The following is a 25,562-nucleotide window of genomic DNA, read 5'->3' as shown; positions in this document are numbered from 1 at the left end:
AAAGAAGTCCCTACTTTGCTAACACACACAAAAAAATACAGAAACTCTCAGAGTTAAGTATTTCAAATAGCTATAATTAGCCCCTTCATTTTGACTAATGATCAGAAGACACTTTAATGGCCTTACTGCATTTTATAAACAGCTGTGGAATTTTAAATCAATTAAATTCCTGTTAATCTAATATGCAAAAGCTGCTGATGTGACCTGTACAAATGCAAAGTTCCACTTGTCTTGCCCATTCATCCAACTTGAGCAGGTTTCTCCCTCTGGTCTTAATATGAGGAAAAAAAGAATCCACCAGACGTACTATCCACTTATCTACCATGACTTTTATTTATTCATGAGAACAATCCGCTTTTTATTCCTGGAAAATTCAGACCCTCCAGAGGTCTGGTAAAAGGGCTGTAAAAACCTGAGCTACCATCAACTTCCCCATTATCCATTGGTTCCACAGATTTAAATAAATCTGGAAAGCAGCCCAACACAATTTTCTCATAGAGTAGGTTAGGTAGTATTTAGATTTTTCACTCCTGACAGATCTGTTTAGTGTGATCTTTATACTAGTACATATACACATTTGTACAAGGTTTCTCTTTTGGAAATGTAACTCTTTTCCCTAGAAAAATGTCTTGGTATACCACTTTTAACAGCTCCATTCTTCAGCCAAAATCCTGCAGTTTTAAACTTTCCAATATCCTCAAACTGCAAAGCTTTTCCAATCTTTGCATGTGATTTCTTCGTACGTGGCTTGAACCCCAACAATCCTATACTGTCTGCAGTTTTGTGTCTAAATCGTTCTGTGCTTCAGAAAAGAGATGCTCCAATTCCAGCTTCTCTCAGGAACAAAGGCATCGCAATTGTCCGTAATTATCTTATCATCTTTTTCATTGTATATAACTTAACCTGTGTGTTTAAAACACTCAAAAACTGACACAAGTGGATATTAATCTCAAAGCCTCATATATTTCCATTAGATACTCATGTGTTCTTTCAACAACTAAACTGATTTACTCATAACGTAGAAAGCAATTTTAGCTCCCAAATTATGAAAGATATTTAAAGAGTTTAAAATTCTAAAAGCTTTTACAGTTGCTAAGGTTTTCTCTGTCCTTGATATTCTAGAAAACAATATTATTTTAACCTTCCTCTGAGAAGAAGGAAGACTGAAATTAAGAAATTCTGATTATTCGTGTCAGCCATCAGCAGCTTCCCAGAAAAACTCTACAAGTCGCTGCAGCTAGAAAATGTAAAAATAAAAAGTAATTTCAAAGTCAATAATCTGCATGCAGATTTCCTTAAGGTCCTGTTGTTATTTTATTTGAATAAAATTCACTACAAAAGCTACCAGCACAGTCTCTTCCTGCAGAAGCTGGAAATCAGGAATGCTATTAACATGGCATCACGATCCAGTAAAATCTACTGGAAAAGGCAAAAAAAGGTTAAAGACATAAATGCGACACTCTTCTGCAAAGTGACAGAGTTTATTTCTATTTCTAGGCCTCACTTTCAGCAGTCCTGAGTTATTAAAGGACCTGCTGCTCAGAACCTCCTCTAATAAAATTCTCCAACGAGGGTCATGTGAAAGCCCTGACACCACAAACTTCTTTGAAAAACCAAAGAGAAAATAACCTTCCTTCTTTACTTGTCATCTGTTTTAAGCTGATGTCATGCTGAGTTGGAAGGCACAGCACGCTGTTCGGGTTTCCTCCATGCAGGAGAAAGTTGTAGACAAAGAGCAAGTGCCAGATACTGGGCAAAAAGAATTTATGCTGAAAAGTGCTGAAGCACTGAAGGAAACAGAGAGTGGTGAAACACTGGCCCAGGCTGCCCAGAGAGGTGGTGGATGCCACATCCCTGGAGACATCCCAGGCCAGGCTGGATGGGGCTCTGAGCAACCTGAGCTGGGTGAAGATGTTCCTGCTCATTACAGAGGTGGTACCAGATGAGCTTTGAAGGTCCTTCCAACCCAAACCATTCTGTGATTCAATTCAAGAAATAACTAGAATACTGGTGCCCCCTAATTTTCTCAAAAGAAATCAATTTCTTCAATCATTTTCTCTAGTAAATATACCAATAGATTATTTTTTTTAAAATGTTTATGTCAATGAAGTATAGACTGCACAAATCAGCAATCCAATAAACAATTTTAAAATACTTGGAAATGCTTGGAATCAAAATAATTCATTTAACCAGAAAAAACAGTCCAAAACCTGAAGATGAGTCCCAATGGACTAACACCAATTCCTATAAAGCTGGTAACTGGATTTTTTTAAACATAGGTTTCCTTATTCTTAAAAACCAATCCACTTGCATCTACCATTAAAGAACAAATAGCTTCCTTCCATTAGACGCATATTAGTTCACTGCTATTAAAAATCTCTACCAATCCATAAAGCTGCAAAAGTTACTATTTTATCACCCGATTTATCATCTGAAGGTAGAATGTCAACATGATCAGGTTTCATTTAGTTGGGTTTGGTTTTCATCCTGGTCACAATGCAGAAGTGTTGTGCTTACTGAAATAGCTGTTACTTAAAATAATCTAAACCACATTTTGCCAAATACATTTCTACCAATTATGGACAACAACATTATTTTCCATTAAACACTCATTGTCCTCTGGGTATAAAGCTACGCAATGGTCTTTATACACCATCAGTTCACAATTTCACTGCAGTCATTCTACCAAATAAAATATCCAGCAATATGACTGCAAAATAAGTTCTCAAGTTTTTAAATTCAGAATTTTCCTTATAAAAGGCCACTGAAAACTTATTTCATGCGATGAATGCAATTTTGGCAATCCAAATACCACATGAGTCATCAATCCATTCAACAGTGCCCTTCAGTCACCACAGGGAATTATCTCAGACCGATTCATAATCTCTCTTTATCTTGCATTGTCAAGACATCGCTTGTTTTAACGCAGTAAGGCTACAGCTTGTTATGAATCAGCCAATGTCACTTTTATTTTATCACGATCACTAGTTCTGGCCTCAGTGACCAATAGCCAATAATGAAAAGAAAACCCAACATTGGGGGACAGCAAGGAAAGAACTCATGGGTTATCACTAGCACTGAAGACCCTGGACAGAGTTGGATAAAACCAAGAACAAGCTCTTCCCACAGTCAAGAAAAAAAAATAATCTACCTGTTTGTAGTACAACAGTGACCAAAATGGTCAAACCACAAAAGGAAACAACCCAGATAAACAATAAAAGCAGCCCTGATGGAAGAGCTGGCCAAGTGGAAGATGCAATGAAGTGTTGCAAGGCACAGAAGACCCATAATGACATAGGAACAATTCGTCACATTTTAGCTATGCACAAGTTTTGTGTATTTACAATGATTTTTAAGTTATTTTTTCTCCTCTGGATGCATGCCAGACACCACTGGTCCTGCCAGGAGGGAAGGATCCTCAGTACAGCCATTGTGTAAGTACCTACTCAGCCACTGAATTTGTATAAACTTCATTTATATAGTTGCCATTTAAAAAGCACAAGACTTCATTTATTTCTTACTACTATCCACCATTTACTGGCTTTCACCAGGCATCCAGCTCTTCTTCCAGCCAGTAAGCTACCTTCATCATCACAGCTACCTGGCTATGACTTTACAACACACAGACTGATCTTGAAGTTTAAGACCCATCCAACTTGCAGAAGCAAAAGTAATATATACCAGGATTTACACACAGCTTTTATATTATTTAAAATATTATTTATAATCTTAACAGTAGCATAAGATTATAATATCAAGCCATAACTACAAGTGAATACAGAATATAGGGACACCTACAAACAGACATTCACAGCATAAGATGGACAGAAACACTCAGGATCTGGGAATCATGCTGATATCTCTGTCAGATCGTGGTTTATTGTTCCATTTTCCAAGTAAGAATTCATATGACTGGTCCATAAGTCGGTGTTTTTTTTTTTTTTTTTGTCACCTGGAAAAGGAGAACAAGTGAAGCTCCTTTTCTATTGTTTAGGACCTGGTAAGATCTGTGCCCTATCAGCCAAGCACAGCTGAGAGGCACATTTTTGACAGGGATATGAGTTATTCCTTATGGTTCTGGTTCCTTTTCTCTTCCTGCTGGAAAACTCTGCAAGGTTTCTCTAGTTTAGCCTGTGCTGTGCCACAAGTTTATGTTATTAACCACAAGGTAAAAAAGAAAATAATATATATACATACACACACACACACACACTTTAACTGAAAAAGAAAATGGCAGTAACCACAGTGCTACCTTTCGTAGATCTTTGTTCTACAGTGTCTGGAGCAGCCCCTGCCTCCCGCAAATAGATCTGTTACAAGTATTTCCAGTACCCAAAGAGTTTTTCTTCCAATTAACAGAACCTGAACGCTCTGAAGGATATCTGAAAAACACCTTTCACTAGTAAGGGAAGATACTCATCTGCTACAGCTTAACGGTCAACGTGATAAATTTATAAATTGACGTCCTACAGAAATAAAAACTAACTAAATCCAAGCAGTGCCAATATCTGCTAAAACCCAAATTTGAAGAAAACCATGACTTTGCACTTACGTAGACAAGAGTTGCTGATACATCTAACCCTGGTGTCACCAGTTTGAAAAGTCTAGAAATACAGATATAATCTGCCCTCATCACCTTAATCAGAAGAGCATTTCCTCTTTAAAAATACTCATTTTCTTAACACATCCCTTCATCTGTCACACAATCACATCGGTTGATTATTATAGCCATGCTTTATAACAGACCAGTTTGCTGCTTTATTCAAGAAAAGTAACCCCAAATCTCACCAACAGGGTGCAGCTGGAAAGGGAGCACAAGCACAAAACTGACACGTCCAACTATAGTTTTGGATTCAACCACCATCAAATAGATTGTTTCTCAGTTTACCAAGCTCCTCAAGGAAGACAAACTCACAACGAGCAAAAATACGACACACAAACCCACCACAGCCCAACTAGGCTTAACCTTACAAGTATCTGCTGGGTAAATAAGTGTGGCCTAAAAGTCAACTGAGACTACACGGAGTCAAACTGGGAGGAACTCCAGAGTGAGAGCTCTCCACATGCAAGCTCATTGAGCAACAATGTTCTTGCACGACAGCAAGGAAAGAAAAAAGATCTCAAGCTCCTGCTTAAGGAGCAACTCCAGGTTTGTCAGCTTGGCTGCTAAAAAGCTTCTAGGTCATGAATTTTACTATGCACATGTATGACCCAAGGGCACTAGAAACAAGACGAAGAGCAAGAATCCCAAGTACAGCCATTGTAATTCCCACAACATGTGCTACAACTTCAAGTAGCCCGTTTGCATAGTTTTTCTCCATGTTATTTAGTAAATGAAAACTTAGACAAAGAAAAAAAAACTAGAAAAAGGTGCCCAAACTTTGTGGAAAAAAATACTGAGCTCCTGTCTCTGGAAATGGGAACACTCGTTGCAAATGGAAGTAATTCCCACCAAATACAAATTACACACAAATGTTTGTAACGAGAAACTTAACTATTTTGTTACACAGCATGTCATTGTAAACAAACATTTTTTTCCCAGCAATCCCAAATGTCTTTTCCTAACCTTGCCTCCCAGTGTGTGCTAATGACACGATATGTCTGATGTATTTTCTCTGCAATGACAAATTCCTGTACTTTCTTAACATCTCTTATTCCTTACAAAACAAGGTGGAGATCTCGTATTGTGGCACTTTTACAGAATTCAGTCTTCATACCAGGAAGCAAAATGATCTTGAAGGTAACAAAACATAGAAGTATTGCTTTTTACCCCTCAGCTTCTTCTCCCTACTATACTACAGCATGCAGACTGTTTCTGCCAAAAAAAGAGGTCAGATCAAAGACCAAAGTTGAAAACCCTCCGGTCATCACAGGACAGAGCGTGATGCAATCAGCTGGAAATCATCCTGTATTTGTTACCTTGTGATCACAACCACAAAGCTCCAGGCTGGCACAGGGACAGTGACCAGCACATGGTGCGGCGCTGCTCATCCCCTGTCATCCTCATAGCTAATACACCCCTTTTATTGTGGGCATCCTCCCACCTCTGTGCCTTGTTGCAACAGGAAAAAACAGAACCCAAACCCCCAGTTTTCCTCGCCTCCAAAAAAGCTGCAGTTCCCAGACTACCCTTCAGAAACCAATTTGTGGCACAACAGAGCCGAAGGCCCTGCAGTAATATTCAAAGCACCTACTATCACAGGTTTTCAGTTCTCCGTACGCAAATACCTTTCTCAAACCCTATCTGATAAAATATTGAGTGGCTTGTATTTTTCCTTCTATCTGATTAATCGCAGATCTGCGGGACAGTAACATTGATCCTGCGCAATGATTTATGGGAATTTTTATATTCCAGGTTCTAGAAGGAGAAAACATTGCTACAGCCACAGAGGACATTGTTTCATTCCAGGCTGGATCCTGAGCAGCTCTGAAGAACAGCAGTACAGATACAGGCAGGTGCTGAAAAATGTTATTTTGGGTATGGATTCATGTTGCAGCTAAGCTGAAGTACTGGTACCTCCTTCTCCCTTCAACCTGATCCTTGCAATCAGCTCTGAGCCCATCTGGCTATAACACCAAGCCAATTCAGCTCACTAAATTGCTTTAAATCTATATATATATACATGTTCACTTTCATGTTAACTTGCTGCCACTATACCACAGCATCAGACAGACAGCAGATGTAGCTCGACGTCAAAATCCGAGGACAGAAATTTTCCTTTTGGGCAACGGTTGGTTCTTTAGTTCAGCTGGTGAAAGAGCACTCTGCCCAGAGTCCGGGGACAGAGGGGGCTATCACTATATTTGCAGTGCCCATGAATAACAAATATTAGAATACGTAGAATTTTGTCAGAGCTTTCTCTCTGGTGTCCAGGAGGAACACTGAACAACAAGTTCTGCTAATGAAGGGAGGAGGCCCAACGAAATTCCCCAGCTATAAGAGGTCTATCCAAATTCCTAAAGGCACATACTCAGCGCTAACGAAACAGAAACATCTTGACCTTTAATAGGTAACAACATGAGAGGGAAGAGTGAGAGCTGCTTCTTTTGTCACTGTCTTGCCAATAAGCTTATCATAGACACCCACTACAAGACACAAGCTTTGATGCAGGAAAATGAAACAAAAACCCAAGGAAGTTAAAAGAAAACAGGCTATTAAAAAGAAGTGAATTAAATGCACTTGTGAAGAGGTAGACCAAACAATGGCGCATTTTTCAACACGGCTTCAGGGGAGCAGTTTCAACAAAGATGACGGATCTTTGTGTCCTGTTGTGCATTGCTGGGGAAACAACAGCGAGAAAGACCAACAGTGGTAATAAAACAGCAAGAAGATGAGATGATTTGGAGGCTTTAATGAATCAGCCGTGCATTTCAACTTGGTCCCCTGAACTCTGCATTGCAGAACTGCTTTCTTCAGCCTTAGCACAGGAACACCATACACTTATATCTGACTGTAGATCTTCAGATTTGGGTCTGCAATCATCACTTCCAGAATATGAGGAGAATACAACAAGTTCATGCTTCCTTGAGAGCTACAAACCTTGTGCCAAGAAGCTGTCAAATACTTTGATACTTATTCCAAGGTAAATACACAGGTTCTTTATAACCAAATTACAATCAGAGGGATTAAAATATTTTGCCTCTGTATTTGCACACAGGTATAGTAAAAAGATCATTCTTCCAGTAACAGAACTGTGTGATAGATCTCTAACTCAGCGCTGTGGAATGTCATCAAGCTGGCATCTTGAATCCATGTTACACTGTTCTTTGGTCCAAAAAATGTCCTTTGTCAACAAGATCGCATTTCAGAAGAACAGTTTCTCCCTATAAACCTTTACTAACAGCTTCTTACAGGAAGCATTTTAACTAGGAGATAGGGAGAAATAATTGCTTTATGTTCTCGAGACTGACAGAGACTGATTGAGGTTTGGGGGGAGGACAGGGTTCAGCATTAATTTTATAGAGGTCTATTTACTTCATAAACACCTGGATTTATGAACAAATCCTAAAGGAGTTTCTGACAAACGTTATCTACCTCTTCGGTAGATAAAACCCAGCATTTTACAGTTATCTCTATTATTGCCATTCAGACCAGCAATGCATTAAGGTATCTCCAAGCTGCCAATTAAGTCTTCAGCCTCAGTCTTCAAAAATGATGGTTGACCACTCAATGCAGAATTGGTTCTGGTAGAGACAGAGAGTATTTTACGTTCTTCTATTCAAACACTGGGAAGATAATAATTTAAACACTGGTTAACTACAGCAGAAATCCAAAAGAGAAAAAAAAGCCCCAACCACCTAACTGGTCGAGTCTGAAATTCTGCTTTGATCGGAAATAAAGTTGATGACCTAGCACTCCCAGTTCTCCTGGTTGTGCATTTTCTATTTCCTTAGAGTGATAAAGATAAAACCACAGTAGATTTAGTCCATTTTTTGTAGGCCCTTAAGTGCATTCCTATCACTCCTAAGTTGAAGCCACAGGATGTCAAAGAAAGACTGGATGTCCTCACATCTTCTACAAGTTCTCTTTGCTCACAAGTCTGTTTTCATCAGAAGCAGCTAAAGATAAAAAATATAAGGATGCTCTGAGCTAAGACAAGACACCTTGCTCATCCTCCCATGTTCCAGTAGGTAGGAAAAATAAAAAACAGAGGCGCAAATTAACACTGATGAAAAAAGAATATGATGGGGGAGTGGGAATCAGAGTGAAAGGGAAGATGCATTACAGAAGAAAACCATGAACAATCATATTATTCCACCACCATGACAGATCTTCCCAGCACAGTTGCTACTAATCTTCAAGGCCCACCCAGAAAGCGCTCCTAAACCTGCTTCTCATTACCTTCCAAAACAGAGAGAAGAAAAAAATTCTAGTCTGATCAGACAGCACATCAGACATGGTAAAGAAAATGGGTCAGTTTGGTTTTCGGTCAGAATACAGAAGGGTACACAGGACTTTGAACTCTTCACACCATCTGTGTTAACCACCATCTCTCTTAAATCACTAGTTTATGAATTAATTCTACTGAGGACATAGCAAGCTTTGGATAATAAACTCAACAATAGTGCACTCCCACGGGTGAATGAGAAGTGACAGTCTGCCCCATTTTTGAGGAATTTGAAAAAAATTAAAGGGGTGTGTGTGTAAAAAAAAGACAGTAGTAAAAATGCACAAAATTTTTTTTCACTGTAGTAATCCACGAAACATAGCTACAAGAGTCTCAGTTGTCACCATTACAATTATACTAATGCGACGGGATAACTAAAACTTTGGGAATGGTCCCAACTACAACATCTTACTGAGTTTAGAAAAACACCTCCCACATGTTCTAGACAGGACGGCTCAACCTCAACAGCCACTGTCAGCAACAGAGCCAACCGCAGCTTTGCAGACCAGCACAAGCTTTACAACCTCCTGTGGCTGGAGACAAAAATGTACAGGAAGAACAGCTGCTGCCATCTCCGCACCAGTAGCCTGGCTCAACTGAAGTTTTCCTGGTGTGTCTCTCTCCTCCACCTCCCCTTTCTTCTCCTGCTCTACCAGCAAACCAGTCCACAGTTAGGGTAAGAGTCAGTGCCTGGTCAGCCTTCAAAATGCGCTGTGCCCCAAAGGAGCACAATGGATGGAAGCAACGCACAGACAAGATGTCTGCCAAGTCACCTAGCTGGACTGTCTTTATCTCAACAGACATGTGGCCTTCAAATGAACTTCCATCATCTTCTGAAGCAGAGCAGGAAGATTCTGAACCGACTTTTGGAAAAAAAACACAAAAAACGCCATTCTTTGCCATACCAAGTAAGGATGTTATTTCCTCTTTACAGCTTAACAGCAATGGTATCATTAAGGTTGTCATAACCAGCAAGGAAACAAAAATCTTCACTCCAAACATCACATTATTAGACAAGTTAATTTGTGCTTCCTATCATAATCAGAAAGTTTTACTCGGAAAATAGGGGAGCTTTAAAAGCAATCTGGTTTTCAGCTGCTGCTGTTAGAAAAGAAGACACTTCAGAAAGCTGAAGTTACACAGCACCTATTCTTTCAGGACCTGGACTATCTGAGCAGTGGGAGCAATGACCACCCACTGGGCAGCCCCTTCCCAGCCAGCCCGTCCACAGCTGCAGGTGACTTTGCCCCCACTGATGCCACCAGTGAAGCAGGCTGGGACAGCAGCTCCATCCAGCAGCAACAACTTCCACCTGTGAAGCCCCAAATCTCCACCAGCCTTTCACAGCAGGCATGAAATCTGCTTGGACATAAACACAAACACGGCTTTGGAGCAATGGTTTACCACCATGAAGGCAGCAGCTTTAATCTCCTAGAAGATGTCCTCAAAGATGGCTGTACGTGGAATTCCATAAACACATCCACTGTTCATTTCTAATAGCAGCAAATAAAATCCTCCACCTGTTATACGCTATGAAAAGCCTCCCTTTTTGTTAAATAGTGAATATCATCCTAATAATAAACCCATAATACATACATTAAACAACATAAACCTAAGAATGACACAAGCTGAGAAGATGCTTAGAGACCCACCAATATAACACAGGACAAGGTCAAGCCATTATAATTAGATTCTCTGATTATTTCAGGAAGGTATTGTTAGCTACATCCTTCTGTAGCTTTACAATCAAAATCTCCCACAGCAATACCAAACTATAGGCACATTTTGATAAAAGGATCCAAACGTGCTTGTACAGATATAATGCACATTTGAGTTGGCTTACAAGCACTATAGCATTAGAGCAGGGAGTATTCATAAAGACTCTGATAGTACCTGACCTGCAGACAGGGCTGGCACAAAGAGCTGGTCTTGTCCCATCAATTGACAGTCACCAACAATGAGACCTCAAAGCTCTTCTTCAGATATCTAACAGGACCAGAATTAAAGGATCCTTCGCGTACGGTAACCACGAAGCTTGCAATGGCAACCACTCCTTGCCACAAGACCGGTTTATAATAAAGAAATAAATCAGAAACCTGCCTCCCCTCGAACATGGCGTGACTACTCCAGTCACAAGCCGGACCGAAGTATACGAGCCAGCCTGGAGGACACCAGCCAGTCGCTTCCCAAGACCTGAGCCGGGTGTAACGTGTGAGAACAAGCTTTGTAGACTTACTCAGTCCCCACGGGCATTTGGCAGCCCCACGTACTATCACACAATTAGCAGTTTCTGTTGGAGAGGCCCAGAAATTAAGCAACAAAGACGCTGCAGGTCAAGTTTCACAGACTACCAGGCCCTTACAGAGCATCTGTCTCCCCAGTTCCAACAGTTCTTCCCACTGACAGCCTCAGATCATATTTATTTCCAAGTATTAAAATGACTGCAGAAGTAGTAAACAACTGCAATTTGCAGACATACTTTTTGAAGACTTCCATAACAGAAAGCTACCAGTTTAAGACCAGAAAAAAAATGAGCACCTAAATACCATGCTTCATCACAAGGAAAACAGGTTCAAGTCTGTGTGTCTTTTCCTTTCCTGATTTCACATATAGTAGTTTAATACCACATCAATACTACTAGTGTAACAAAAGCAATTAAGTTGCACTTTTCAGCTCTGATCGCTACCTTTGGTTTTTATAATAAAGGTTTTCTGCCCCAAAAAAGCATTCTGTTACCATTTTAGTTTTTAAAAAGCCCAACCAAACTGTCAGTATCGGTTACTACTGGCCAGTAGTTATTAAGAAAGTATTTGCTGGAATATTTGTGGCAGCTAAAAAATGTCAGACACTAAATACCTTTAATTTTTCCTCAAGAAATCCTTTTTAGCTGACACCTTCCTCCACTCAACTGTGCATTATACTACCTGCAGTCCCTCAAAACATGCCAAAAAAAACCAAACCAAGCAACAACCAAAAAAACCCACACACCCCAAACTAATAGACAAAGCTCCCTTGTCACATGCATCAATTCTTTCTTAAACAGGAAATAACTGGGATCAAAATTACATTAGTGAACTTTCTGCCCAGCCAGACATTAATATCTCATTGGGAACCAGAGCAACCTGCACGTTGAATGTTCTACCCGAACTACCACACTTTCCACTAACATTTAACGAGGCTCAGAAGAAACTTTGGAGCTATACGTTAAGAGACTGAAAACACAACACCCCAAATAAACACGAAATCAAGTTTTAATTAAGACAGTAAATGCCAACACATTTCTGTTTCAGGACTAATTCTGTAGCCTGCTTGGTAGAAGCCATCAAAAGCAAGATTTCCCACCTGAGAGTCAGTGGGGTAACAGAATAGATTTGAACTAGAAAAAAACACCTTCAGCCTCTTTACAGCAGGCAATCTCTGTTCAAAGTTTCAGCTGAGTTCCATCATAAGACTGACTTACAAATTCCTAGGAAACAGAAGAAAAAACACATCCATATATTTAACACTTCAAGCTGGTCAGAAGTTCAGACAAAAAAAGAAAAGCATAACATTCACCCGCTGGTCAAACAGCCACCAGAAAGTCTGTAAACCCACATTTTTTTCCCCTCAGCTTTTACATAACATTTACTGAATGCAAATCATATGTTATACATCCAAATCACCCAGTCTCACCAGAACCACATAGCAAAAAGTAGAACAAATTTCCAATAAAAGAAACAAGCGTAGTCGTATGTTCTCGTAAGACCCTGTCCTACCACTACCACCACCTCCAGATGACAAAGCCACACAAGGTAACACCAGTGGGATTGTCCCTGTTGCTACACAGACATATAGTACAGTTTTATCTTTGATTACTTCTATTGTCCTTGGATTAGAAAGAAACAAGTGAGGCGTCTTACTGCACAGGTGACCTGAAAGCAGCAAAAAACGACCCAATTCCACAAGCCCCAGGTTTAGGAGAGTAAAAGTGAAGCCGCTCACATGATGGAAGCGCAGTGCCCAGTGCTCTTCAGAAAGAGGCCTTTAAGTCTCAAGATTTATTTCTGCCAGAGAAAGGGTGTAATGACCTCTCAAACTCTCCTCTCTTAACCAAAACATAAGTCTCATTGCATAAGCCAGCAAATTGTAGGTATGTGCCATGGAAAAAACTGTAGCAGAAAAACTGGGAAAGCTCTGAAAAGGAGAAGGATAAAAATGAGGAGCCTTTTGCACAAGAGAAAAGTCAAAAGTTGTTTTGAGGCATAGCTTTCAAATAAAATATGGTTTTCATGAATGGATGTATTATACAAGTAATATGCACATCTAAATGAGACCCAGTTTTCAAAATTATCATACCTTCATGCAAAGCAGCGTACAAATACAATTAGACACACGAAAATACACACAGATACATGATACGCTATCCTAAACCAGCAACAGGCAAATTGATGCTTTTCCTACAAAGTCTCCACTGCAGCTTGGATTTTTTTATTTTTTTAGAAAGTGGGGTTTGCAACCTTTGTTCTCTTCCAGAGCACAGAAGAAAAAATATTTTATAGCGACTAATAAAAAACTGAAGTACTCGACTTGCACAGCATCCCTTTCATGCTTTTACAGAAGATCCTGCCAGGCCGATCAGGGAACTTCACGTCTTTCCATTACATCAGAAAGTTGCTGCATCTTAGTCTTAAGGTAAGAAAGCTTAGTCAACAGATCAACGAGCTACAATTCAGCTTAGCTGCCAATCACCATCTCAAAACTGCCTTTATCTCCCAGAAAGGTTGTGGCAGATCTCTTTGTTTTCACTAAGATACCGATTTTTTTTCTGCAAGAAAGAAATTACAGTGTCGACAAAGCAACACCAGCATGATTGTTCTAGAGGTTTTTTTACCCCAAACTAGTATTCTTCTAGCACATGAAGAATACAAACAATTGTCAATCCAGAGATTAGGGTCTTGTAAAAGTGGGAGGATCCCTCACACTGCACATGACCAGAACTGCAGCAAGAGCTGGAGTTCCTTCCTATCCAAAACTCTTCTAACTAACACTTAATTTGGGATTTTGAGTTGTCTTCGTAAAGTAGCAATGTAATCTGACTGTCCTCATTTTTCTCTACATCTAAATGCAAACACTCTTCCCATCTTTCACTATGACAACCTGGGGCAAAACCAAAGGAAGTTTTTAATCATCTTCCCAATTTATAGGTGAAAGTAATGTAATCAGGGAGAACATATGTTATTCCTACAGCATACATAACATTTCAATTAACAAGGTACACAGACAAAGTGGAAAGGAACTTGCTCTTAAGTTTCTTTTCTTTCCCTCCCTTTACGCTTCCTCTCAGATTATTGTAACATCCTCCCAAGTACGACCTTCTCCAATTTATAGCGTGTTCAGCATAAGAAATCCCCCACTAAATCTCCCTGCAGTCCACTTGTTTTCACACACATATAAAAAAAGTCTTTGCTAAGGCAGAGGTCAGCTACAACATCCATACAAAGTGCAGAAGAACACTGTACATCCACTAAAAAGGTTGCTGAACACTTGAAGTAGTTGTCAGCAGTGGCTTTCTGCTATGAGCTGGATCCTGCTCAAATAAAAGAGCGAAATAACTGACAATCTCTACAGGTCTCAATTTACTTCTTCTAAAAGGAGTACTATATAAAGTTTATATCCACTGTACACAGATTAAAATGCAAATATCTAATCCTAGATCACTATTTCTTCCTCTCCGAGCAAGCAGGTTCTGAATATTAATGGTGGAAGGGTCCTTTAAAAGCAGCATATACAAACTTCAATTGACCACCAACAAGAGCACATAATATATTACCAGATGTTGAAGAATCCCTGCCTGCAAACACTTCCAAGTCATTTAGGCAGGGCAGAGAAGGAATCACACCTTAAATCAAAGATTGTGCCCAAGATCATAAACTAAGTCTTCAGAGTGGCCAAGAAGTTTGAGCCAACGTTCCCACTTTATCCAATCACTCAATCCAGCGGCTACACAGCAATACAAATTTCAGTATTAGACGCACTGCACTACAACAGCTCACAATCACTCCAGGCGTCTCACAGATTTAACATAATGCAGACCCATATCCAAAAGATCCCCGTGGTTAAACAAGCACGCAGTCAGGACCCACACAGAAGATATCCCGGCAGAGCACATGGGTACCAGCTGCTGCAGCTCGCAGGTCACAGGAACCTCTTGCACAAGCAGCTGTACCTGCCAGGTTCTGCTTCCTACCGCTCTGGCAGACATGCAGCGACAGGTTAAACTTGGACAACAAAGTTACTAACCCTATACTTTTCCCCTGCCTCTGCACCAAGGGTTCCACACTGGAGGTAAGGACAGCAGATCCGTGAATCATTTCTGAAACCATGACGTACATCAGGCAGCACACAAAGGTGAAATAACTCCGTTTCTGCCCACCTGAATGTACTGATCTGAAAGCTGTAACACCTGAGGAGCAGACTGAATGCTCCCACCCCAGCACCGTGGCATTAACAGCTTTTTAGCTCTTTTGTTCCAAGGTGCAGCTTGACAGCATAGCTATGGAAAACACAATAACTAACTGCTCCCAGAAAACGCTGCCTCCATCTCCTCCACCTCTTGCTCCTACACCTGTGCAGGGTGGGACATGTCAGGGAATCGACATAAAAAACAAAAATAAAATAACATCCTACCAAGAAAACATGTATAATTTCCACAGGGGTCACAGAATAAGATAAGAATACCACAGGGAACCAGGCTTTAAGAGGTAGATTCCTCCAGGCCAGCATAAAACAAGGGGAAAGACTAGAGGTGGAAAAAGAATACTTAATCAGAAAGTTTATGTTTTCTTTCCTAAATATTTATGCAATGAGAAGAAGAAGGCTGTTTTCCTGAGAAATCAAATAAGTAATAGTGTGAGGGTTTATTCCTATGCACACATGCAGTAAGTGCACATCTTACTTATCGTGAAACATTTTATATACTGATATATACACTGCTACCACCAAGCACAAGCCTGGAGGTGTGAGGAAAGGCACCGAACCTTTTGGGGTTTAAGTTGGTGTGGCACTGAGCCTCAGCCTGGCCCTGCGTCCCTGCCACCTCTGAGCAAGGGCTCGGTAACCACACAAGTGGAGGGAATGTCACCATATTCCTGCCTGGAATATAGAGATCCAAAGGAAGAGGTTTCAAATTTTCGCTATAATTAGGAATAAATACTGAAGAAACCACCCCAAACTGGTATTTTGAGTACCCAGCTGCACACTAACTGACCATTTCAGTCACAGTTTAGACCGAAGGGACAAACACCCCGTGGCCACCTCAAAACGCCTCAGAACGGGAGTCCCCACCGTTGCCACCCGGCACCGGGGCCGCTGGGGCCGCCTCCCCCCGCGGTTCATCGCCGCCGGGTGACCCCACGGCGACAGGGCTCCCGGGGAGAGAGAGGGGCGCCCCGAACCCGGCTAAACGCGCCCCGCTCCCAGGGCTGGCGGGCGAGAGAGTGGCACCGCGGCTCCCGGCCCCTCAGCGGGCCCAGGCCCCCCCCAGGGCGGCCGGCGGAAGCGACCCGCGGGCTTCCTGCCGCGGCTGCACCCACCGCGCCGGCCCCCCCGCAGCCCCCGCCGCACTCACCCTCCGACAGTTCCAGCTCCAGCTCCGCCAGGCTCTCCCGCACCTCAGCCGGCAGCGGCACCGCCTCGAGGGAGCAGCCCCCGCGCTCCGCCGCCATGGTGCGGGCGAGCAGCGAGCGGACCCCGCCAGAGCCGCCGCCCAGCGCGGCCGCAGGTGGGGCTGGGGAGGAGGCGGCGGCCCCGGGCCGGGAGCTGAGGGGACGGGACGGACGGGAGGAGGCGCCGCTCCGGCCCTGCCGCCCCGCGCAGCCGCTGCCGCAGCGGGGGCCGCGTGCCGCGCGCGAGGGCGGGGCGGGGCGCTCCCAGGCCGCCTCGCGCGGGGCGGGCCCGGGCGGGCGCGCGCACCCCCTGGCGGCGGGAAGCGGCGGCCGGAGGCTCCGCTGGAGGGAGCGGAGGGACCCGCACGGCCCAGGGGGCTCCGGACACCCACCAAGAGCTCCTCCGGGAGCCTGCGGGAAGGTCTCGGCACGACCCACCCTACCGCTCACCCAGCGCTCTCCGCCCCTGCCCGCCGGTGCTGCGGCACCTTCTGGAAACACCGACCGAGCCCTAGGCCCAGTGTGGGAATCACAGAATGTCAGGGTCACCCTCCCACGGCGGTCCTGAGACAGCCCCAGCCCCCATGCCCAGGTACGAGACCCATCAGACCAGTCAACCCTGGAGGACCTTCCAGACTGAGTGGGGATGGCACAGAGGGGTGTGGGACATGTTATGGTAATCACAGAATCACAGAATGTTGGAGACTGGAGGGGACTTCGAAAGCTCATCCAGTGCAATCCCCCCGCCGGAGCAGGAACACCCAGATGAGGTTCCACAGGAAGGTGTCCAGGCGGGTTTGAATGTCTGCAGAGAAGGAGACTCCACAACCCCCCTGGGCAGCCTGGGCCAGGCTCTGCCACCCTCAGTGAGAAAAAGTTTCTTCTCATGTTTAAGTGGAACCGCCTGTGTTCCAGTTTGAATCCACTGCCCCTTGTCCTAACATTGGTTGTCACCGAGAAGAGCCTGGCTCCATCCTCCTGACACTCACCTTTTAAACATTAATGAGGTCACCCCTCAGTCTCCTCCAAGCTCCAGAGCCCCAGCTCCCTCAGCCTTTCCTCACACGGGAGATGCTCCACTCCCTTCAGCATCTTTGTTGCCCTGCACTGGACTCTCTCCAGCAGTTCCCTGTCCTTCTGGAACTGAGGGCCCAGAACTGGACACAGTATTCCAGGTGTGGAAACTACCACAGGTCCATGGATCCCATGATAGATAGTATGGGAACAGAAATTAGCCTTGAAGATATTAAAGTATATCCGTGAGAAAGATGGGAGTAAATGAGTAACATTGACATATTAGCCAATGATATGTTACTATTGCAGCCTGTAACCAGTAGCAAAAAGACACATGAACTGGTAAAGACTATATAAAAAGGCATTATGGCAATAAATGGAGACTGCTGTTTGTCCTTAATAACCTGGTCTATGTCGTTTGTCCATCTCAAGGGCAACAGCCCAGAGAACTGCTCCTGGAAACAGCCTGCGTGCGAAACCGTGCTCGGGCCTGCGTAAAGAAAAATAATTACAAAGGGAGAAGACTTGCACCTTTCCATCTCACTAGTTCCAGCGTGGCTTTGCAAGTGTGTTTGTGGATCTACAGAAGTATTTCAGCGTGCGCCAGGCTGGCAGGAAGAATTTGCAAAAATTCTGAGTGTGGTCATGTTTGTGTATGATGGTCAGGAAGAGAAGCAAAGTTGAAGGAGATTGATTTGTTAGCAGCACCTTTAGCTAGGAATGTGCTAAGTGAAAGATAAAGATTGGAAGAGGAAAAACCACAGAGGGAAGTCGGTGATAAAAGAATGGGAGAAAATGCAATGCTGTTATTGTGGAAATCTGGGATATTTACCCCTAAGGCAGCAACAATTTGAAATTACTAAAGGAAGAAAACTTGTATGAAAATCAGAGGGGCTGAAAATGTTTTTGGTGGTGGTGGTGGGTTTTTTTTGCATGGGGAAACTTGTTTAAATTGCAAAAGGGCATATAATTGGTAAAGTAGGAGGTCATGACGTTGAGTTTTTACTAGAAGTGAAAGGTACCCTATCCCTTTTAAATTTCACCCTAAAAAGATCTTAGACTGAAGATACGGTTGTAATAAACAGCACCCGCATTATTCAAATAATCAGCAAACAGCACCCAGCACAGCAGGAGGTGGTTGTCACAGAGTGGGTGGAGGGCACACAGACCCCGCAGCCTGTGCCCCATGGAGACACCATCCCTTGGACACTGAGGCAGTGATCCTAGAGAAATATTAAAATCCATACAAGTTTAGGAACAGAAAAAAAAAGGAAATAGGTAAGGTAGAAAAAAATAAGCATACAATCTAACAACTCACTAATAAAATGCCATTTTAATAACTTTTTTTTTTTTTACAAGGAATCCAGCTATACACTATAAAAAATAAACACCAAAGAGACTCTTTGCAACTTACAATACAGTGACGCAGGCACACATCAGCTGTTAACTTCCTAATAATTTCACATGAGCATGTAAAACATGGTTTTAGTGAAAAGTAATTTCCTCTTAAAGTACTAAAATATAATAAAAAGAGTCATATAAAAATCTGATGCAAAAGCACTGCCCTTTATTTGGTTGCACAAGAGCTGGCAAATGCCTCCATTCAGTACGGGCCGACTCAGAAGGAAGCAGTAACTCGTGGAGCGGGTCGCGGGACGGAGCTCAGAAGCGTTCTCATCACTTTTTCATGCTTCTCTGGCGAGGTGGGCCTGGAACTTGTCCTAAATTTAAATAAAACAAATTAATATTTAAAAACTGTTTGTGTGATGAAGCAACAGGGTGCAGTTAGCAGCATGTAATTTCCACAATGTGCTTCATATGAGCTACGCTAAAAGCAATTACTGTTTTCATGAGCCGCCTAGGAACAATACAACATGAGATTTGAAAGTTCACACGTTTGCTAAAGAGAACCTTGGCGCCCCAGGTTAAGAGCATAAAAAACCCTCTAATCTGCCGGGGTTAAAGGGACATGGTTTAGTGCTAGTTAGGTTATGGTTGGATTTGATGATCCTGAGGGTCTTGTCCAACTGAAATGATTCTATGATGTCTTTCTGTAACTCCTGGCATCATCATTGTGGTAACACAAAAATTAAAAAAAAAATCATACACACTTCCCACAAAATTGCTATTAATGGTGTCCCAGTTGTGGAATACTTATTCCACATTTAGTATAAAACAAAACACCTTATTTCTATGAAAAAACTGTCAGGTTTCAACTAAAAAAATGTGCTTATCTATCTATATCTGCCATAAACAGCTACAGTATGGGGGGGACACACACCAAAACCCCAACCCAATACCGTGGTATTAAGGTTTCTACATCAAAGCCTGCTGAGAGCAATGTCAAAGTCCCCACATGGAAGAGTCATTGTAGCTGTTGACTTTAGCAACATTAACAAGACTAGGACTTGCAAGCAAAGGTAGCCTTTTGTTCCGTTTTGTTTTAATTTTGTTTTTTAATTAGATCAAGTCAGAGAGCCAGAAAAAGCAGACAACACATCAGACTTTCCCCAGTGCTCCTGTGAATGCTGACAAAGCCAAGATTCCTCTCCGTCTAGAGAAACACATAATTTTCAAGTTTAATTTTTCAAAGTTAACACTAACAATGTGTTGGAAATATCACACATAATCATAAAAAATTTGCCTCAGAAGTGAACTTAAGAATCTTTATTTTTCCAAAAGCAGTAAAGTCCATAGTTAATAATGCCATTTATAAATTGTGGGGAACTGAATGAGAACAATACAGCACCTCTACAACGCAGATCAAATGTCCAAACCTGGTGCTGCTGATGAGCCGGCATCATAGATGTGATTTGAATGAGCATCTGCAATGACTGCAGGGCCAAGAGTCACTATTTAATGCTGTGATCAACAATTGAATCCTATAAAAATACCCCCCAGAGCTGATCTGCTGCTGATAAGGCCCACAGGAGCGCCCAGCAGTAAGAGAACTAGTGACTGGCAGAGATTTGCAGATACTGTCCAATATTTTTGTCATCTCAGAACAACCAGTATCAAGGCCCGCATCTTTGGGCAAAGGCTGAAGGACAATCACAGGGGGCAAGTGTGCCTGGGAAACAGCAGCTGACAACAGTTACACTTAGTGAAAGAGACAAGCAAGGTGCACATGTGCAATGGAATTCACAGGGTCCTCCCTTGGTGCCACAACTACATCTCTACCTGGTCATCTTTCCAGCTTTTGGCTGAAATTATGGGGAGCCAAGGGTGGCAGTTGGTGGAAGGAAGTAACCAGTGCTTGCCTGGAGATCAAGGACCACAGGGACTCACAAGCAGCACGAGGAAGTAAACAGATTGTGGGGATGAGCAGCCAGAAGTAACACGGGGAAGGAACCAGCCCTAACAGACAAAAGAGATAAAGGCTGAACATAAACATCAATGGCATCATCTGAGCTGGTGGCCCGTATTAGCTCAGGCCAGGAAACGAGCAACATAGCCTGGCTGGGTGAAGCAAGCTTTGGGGAAGATGCTCCAAAGGCCCTGGAGGAACAGCTGACTTTTGTAAATATTACATTTGTGTTCCTGCTCTGTGGTGGGCAGGCAGCAGGAGGCTACCGCTGCAACACAACGGTTACACATACAAACACAGAACAAGTTCCCTTTGTGTTTGGTCCAGCACAAATGACACTACAGCCAGAGGTCCAGCTCCTTTTCCACAATCCTGATACACTGGAGAAGGTTTAGACATAATCTCAAATATAACAAAACATTGGAAAACACATCTAAACATATCTTGATGGGAGATGATTTGAGGATGATGTGATGACAGTTTATAAGTTCTTCCATGGGACAAGGAATTTCTGTGATATAACGAAGATATAAGAAGAGTAACTAGAAGATTAAACTAAGTAAATTTAGTCTAGAAATTAGGTGGAAGTGTTTTAAATAACAAAGATGAGTGTCACTACAATCCTTTGTGTGCTCTTTGATCAATCTTGGAACTAGATGGCTGTTTTTACCAGACTCCAATTTTTTTATATATATGCTATGGAATACAAGGGAGCAATAAATGAGGGAAGTATTATAGTTTGTGCTGCAGAGAAAGCCCCATTCAGCTATTACAATGGTTCTCATTGACTTTAAAGCAAATTAACTCTATATGAAACTTGATTTGAATGCAACCCTTCCTTATTTAGACTTGCTAGCAGGAGTGAGCTAGAAGTCACATGAAGTTATTCAGCCTTCTCTCTATAGAATTTCACTAAGAACTTATTTTGAGAAATGCCACACTTGGACTAGTTTATCCATGATTCACAAAAAGGTTTTATTTCAGAGATGTACTTAATTTCCCCTCTGCCCCCACAACTATAATTATGCATTAAAATGATGCTCTTTTCATGCTTTAAGTGTTGTAAGCAGTACATAGGAAGACATCTTGCAAAAAGCAGCCCAGACTGCTGGCAACAGCGAGGGTAACAAGGTGGTTCTTACCTGGTTGCACACCCCCTAGTCTTTGCTGGATGACCTCCAAGCGATGGATGTATTCTGTTAGCGATCGTTCAGAATCCTGAGCAGGCACAAGGGACTTTTCTGAAGCTGAACTTGTGGATGGATGCAATCTTAAAAAGGGAAACAAATTATTGTCTTATTTTCATGCCATGCTCTCAAATAAATACAATAAAGTTAACATTTGTACAGGCAGCAATTCAGTGCAAAGCAAACTAGAGCAACAGCAAAACCCACCATCACCACAAAATTCCATATAAAAAAAAGTTATAGACTGGGCAGCTTTGTATATAGGGGAGTCAAAAGAAAGAATGTTTTGATAAAAGATGGATTATCTATAAATCTCTCTCTACTAATATGCAACAGAAAGTCCCTCAGATACAAAAGGTGCAGTCAGAGAGAGTCTTCCTTCTGTGGAGATGGACTGAACAGGAACATGCTGCATCCAGGCACGTGCTCTCCAGTTCAGCAGGGAAAATACTGTCTTGAAGGAAAAGGTTGAGAAAGGAGACCCTTTAGATGGTAGACTGTGTGTCCTTTCTGGACATTAACAACAAATTTCAGATATTAGCAGAAACATACATTGAAGGGGACACGCTGCACAAACATACTGCTATTTGGAGTAAGGGTTTATTTATAGAATCACAGAATTGTTTTGTTTGGAAGAGACACTTACCATCATTGAGTCCAACCATAACCTAACTCTGGCACTAACCCATGTCCCTAAGAACCTCATCTACACGTCTTTTAAACCCCTCCAGGGATGGTGACTCCACCTCTTCCCTGGGCAGCCTGTTCCAATGCCTGACAACCCTTTTCGTGAAGAAATGTTTCCTAATATCCAATCTAAACCTCCTCTGGCACAACTTCAGGCCATTTCCCCTCATCCTATCACTTGCTACTCAGGACAAGAGACCAACCTCCTCCATGCTACACTCTCCTTTCAGGTAGTTGTAGAGAGAACATCACCTGTGACATCCAACACAGCAACCAGCAGCTGGGGTTGCAGATCTGGCCATAACTCATGAAAAACCGCAACAGAACATGTCCCACGATTTCTCCACCTCCCATTCTGTGTGCGTACACAGAGTCAGAAGGCAGCTAATACTAATGCAACGCTGTCATATGGTAGGGGAGCCGCTTACCACAGGATGCTCAGAAATTAATGTACAACTTGCACACCAAAGGCAACAAGAACTACCCCTCAAAGGAGGCTGACAGGCATAGCCATTGTAAATCCTGTAGCATGGCCAAACTGAACTGGGGAACACCACTGGGAATGTCCCCAGTCCAAGAACAGACACGCTTAAAGCAAAGGAAAAGTTTTCTTCACTCATCTTGAAACAAAAACATCTAGCAGATCTAAGACAACAAATTAATCCCCTTGTTCAAGTAGCTCCTCCTGTAAGTGGTTTTATTTTAATGAGAGGCTGTGGGTCAGGCAGAGGCTGCAGACTGACCTGCTGTGTGAGCCGTGAGGGGAGCGGGGAGAGCGGCTCCCGAATCTGGCAGAGCTGGTTCTGTGGCACAGCCCGGTGTCGCGGGTTGGGGGAGAGCCCAGGGGGACAGCGGGGGGCTGCTGCTCCTTCAGAACTTCTGTTCTGGCACCGGGGGCTGTGGGAAATGTAAAACAGTTAATAATACACATAAACCTAACCAATAAAACCCACAAGAATGACAGCAGAGTACAATTGTGTTTGGTTTTAAATGATGCTAAAATATACTTTCTATTGCTAACTGCCATTTTTTTTTTTTCTTTTAAATCTGTTTGTTTTAACCAGATTTAACAGAAGTTTGACGTTTGAATGTCAAGAAACTACTTCCTGCCAATGAAGAACTTGCACTGTTTTCTTTCTCCAGACTTGCTTTTTCACCAGCTGCTGCTATAACCACACGGGATGTTCCAATGGCTGGTACAAGCCAAACAGTTTTTTCAAGAGATTTTAATTCTTGTTGCTCTAACTATATGTTACTGTTGACTTACACTCTCCAACTTCAGATTCAGCAGAGATGGTTTGGTTTGGTGAAGGTCTGAGGGGTGAGGGTGGAGTGTTGTTTTGCTTTCATTAAAAAAGAAAAATCCATTCTGTAAGCTCTTTAAATCACAAAAAAAGAAAGGAAATATGTTTTCATGAGGATGCCAAGATGCTGTTCGGTAGTGAGGTGGAAAGTTCAGCATGCGTTTCAGGATTCAAGTTTCATAGGAACCACACCACTGTGGTTTTATGTAGGATGTTGTTCGTTTGGGGTTTGTGGTATATTTTATGTTTTGTTTTTTAAATAAGTGTTTCCAGCAACTTAGAAACAGTGAAAATCATGTAGTACCAGGTAATGAAAAATGCACTATTCCACTTGAATTTTGAGTGTTGAAAAGCCACAAGTAATGGAATATTACATTAAATGGGACAGTTCTACAATATTGGGTCCTGCATTAAGATGTATGCTTCAATTCTTACAAATGCACCCGTATGTAACTCAAAGGAACACAGTCCTTACAGATGAGTTTTACAAACACAAGACTCAGTTTCACAGCCTGAGAAATTGCAATAAAGGGAGAAGAGGAGAAGCTTGCCATTGTTGTAAACTAAAAACTCTGGAAGTTTTCCATTGTAATTTTTTACAATGGCCTTGTAAACTCATAATCATTGTGTTCAGGAAATGGGTAAACAAATTTGTGTCAACAGGTAAACAGATTTTGCCACCTCTGTGGGTATTTTTTGTTTTTAAAAGAAACACATCAAGAAAGAGAAAAACACTTACTTGTATTACCTCCTATGCTGTGAGAAATGGTTTCACCCTGTGTGGTCTTCTTGCTAAATTTGTTCCACTTTTTCACCAAAAACTTTAACCTTAGTAACAAAATTAATTTGTACAATCATTAAAACAAGCAAAACCACATTGAACTTTAATATTAACTTGGTATCAGCATGAAATTTATTAAACAACATAAGAAACAATCCTTGCAGGTGTGAAGGAATAATTCTTCAGTCTTTAGAGTGAAGGTTTATCCTGTTTTACTCTGCAACGATGCTCTAACTGTTGGAAAGGTTTGCTTGGTTTTGCACTGCTCCTCTGTCCCCAGTCTCCAGAGAGTTTTGTGGCATCTCTTCCTGCCTCAGAGGAGCAGTTTGGAGGTCACTATTCCTGCATCCTTCGCTATTGCTGTTGTTATAGCATCCACATCAAAAACAACAGCCAGAAGTCATCCTGTGGCATCTCCCAAAAGTCAAACTTGCTAGTAATCACTCTCACTAGACAAGGGAATAGCTCAGAAAGAATCACCTATTACTTTTAAGACTTTTTCTTTTTTTCATTAAATGGATTCAAAAGCCATTATCAGATGGCATATCATGCTAAGTGCAGCTAACAAAATCCATCTGACAGTAAGCAACAGCGTATGATAGAATCATACCCAATGAAACACAGGCTATGGGACTCGAGAGGAAAACAACCCCTGATGAAATGATCACGTTCTGATACTAAACAGACTATCCAGTGAGTCCAAAAAGATAATGGTCAGACCTGGAAGGACATCAGTTTGTCATTGCTGTGC

At 42.1% G+C, this 25,562-nt stretch overlaps 2 protein-coding genes across 19 annotated transcripts in view; both read right to left on the bottom strand.

Moving 5' to 3' along the window:
* Positions 1–16,761, bottom strand: part of DIP2A (disco interacting protein 2 homolog A) — a 104,410-nt gene extending 87,649 nt beyond the window's left edge. For 2 of the 5 annotated variants that reach the window (XM_065840422.2, XM_071811429.1), the window contains exon 1: positions 16,495–16,726. In XM_065840422.2, coding sequence (XP_065696494.1) covers positions 16,495–16,591 — 97 coding nt within the window. In that variant the 5' untranslated portion in view covers positions 16,592–16,726. Of the gene's footprint in view, positions 1–16,494 lie in introns of all 5 variants that reach the window. The other 3 variants (XM_065840424.2, XM_071811432.1, XM_065840423.2) reach the window with 3 other exon arrangements.
* Positions 16,762–18,859: 2,098 nt separating this feature from the next.
* Positions 18,860–25,562, bottom strand: part of PCNT (pericentrin) — an 85,121-nt gene continuing 78,418 nt past the window's right edge. For all 14 annotated transcript variants that reach the window (XM_071811414.1, XM_071811421.1, XM_071811423.1 and 11 more), the window contains 4 exons: positions 24,770–24,858; positions 23,470–23,623; positions 21,995–22,122; positions 18,860–19,266 (listed from right to left, as the gene is read on the bottom strand). In XM_071811414.1, coding sequence (XP_071667515.1) covers positions 19,223–19,266; positions 21,995–22,122; positions 23,470–23,623; positions 24,770–24,858 — 415 coding nt within the window. In that variant the 3' untranslated portion in view covers positions 18,860–19,222. The remainder of the gene's footprint in view (positions 19,267–21,994; positions 22,123–23,469; positions 23,624–24,769; positions 24,859–25,562) is intronic.

This window comes from Patagioenas fasciata, chromosome 7 (genome assembly GCF_037038585.1).
Source record: "Patagioenas fasciata isolate bPatFas1 chromosome 7, bPatFas1.hap1, whole genome shotgun sequence".
NCBI classification, from domain to species: domain Eukaryota; kingdom Metazoa; phylum Chordata; class Aves; order Columbiformes; family Columbidae; genus Patagioenas; species Patagioenas fasciata.
Note: the sequence above shows the minus strand (reverse complement) of the source record. Positions and strands in the feature narration are given on the sequence as shown.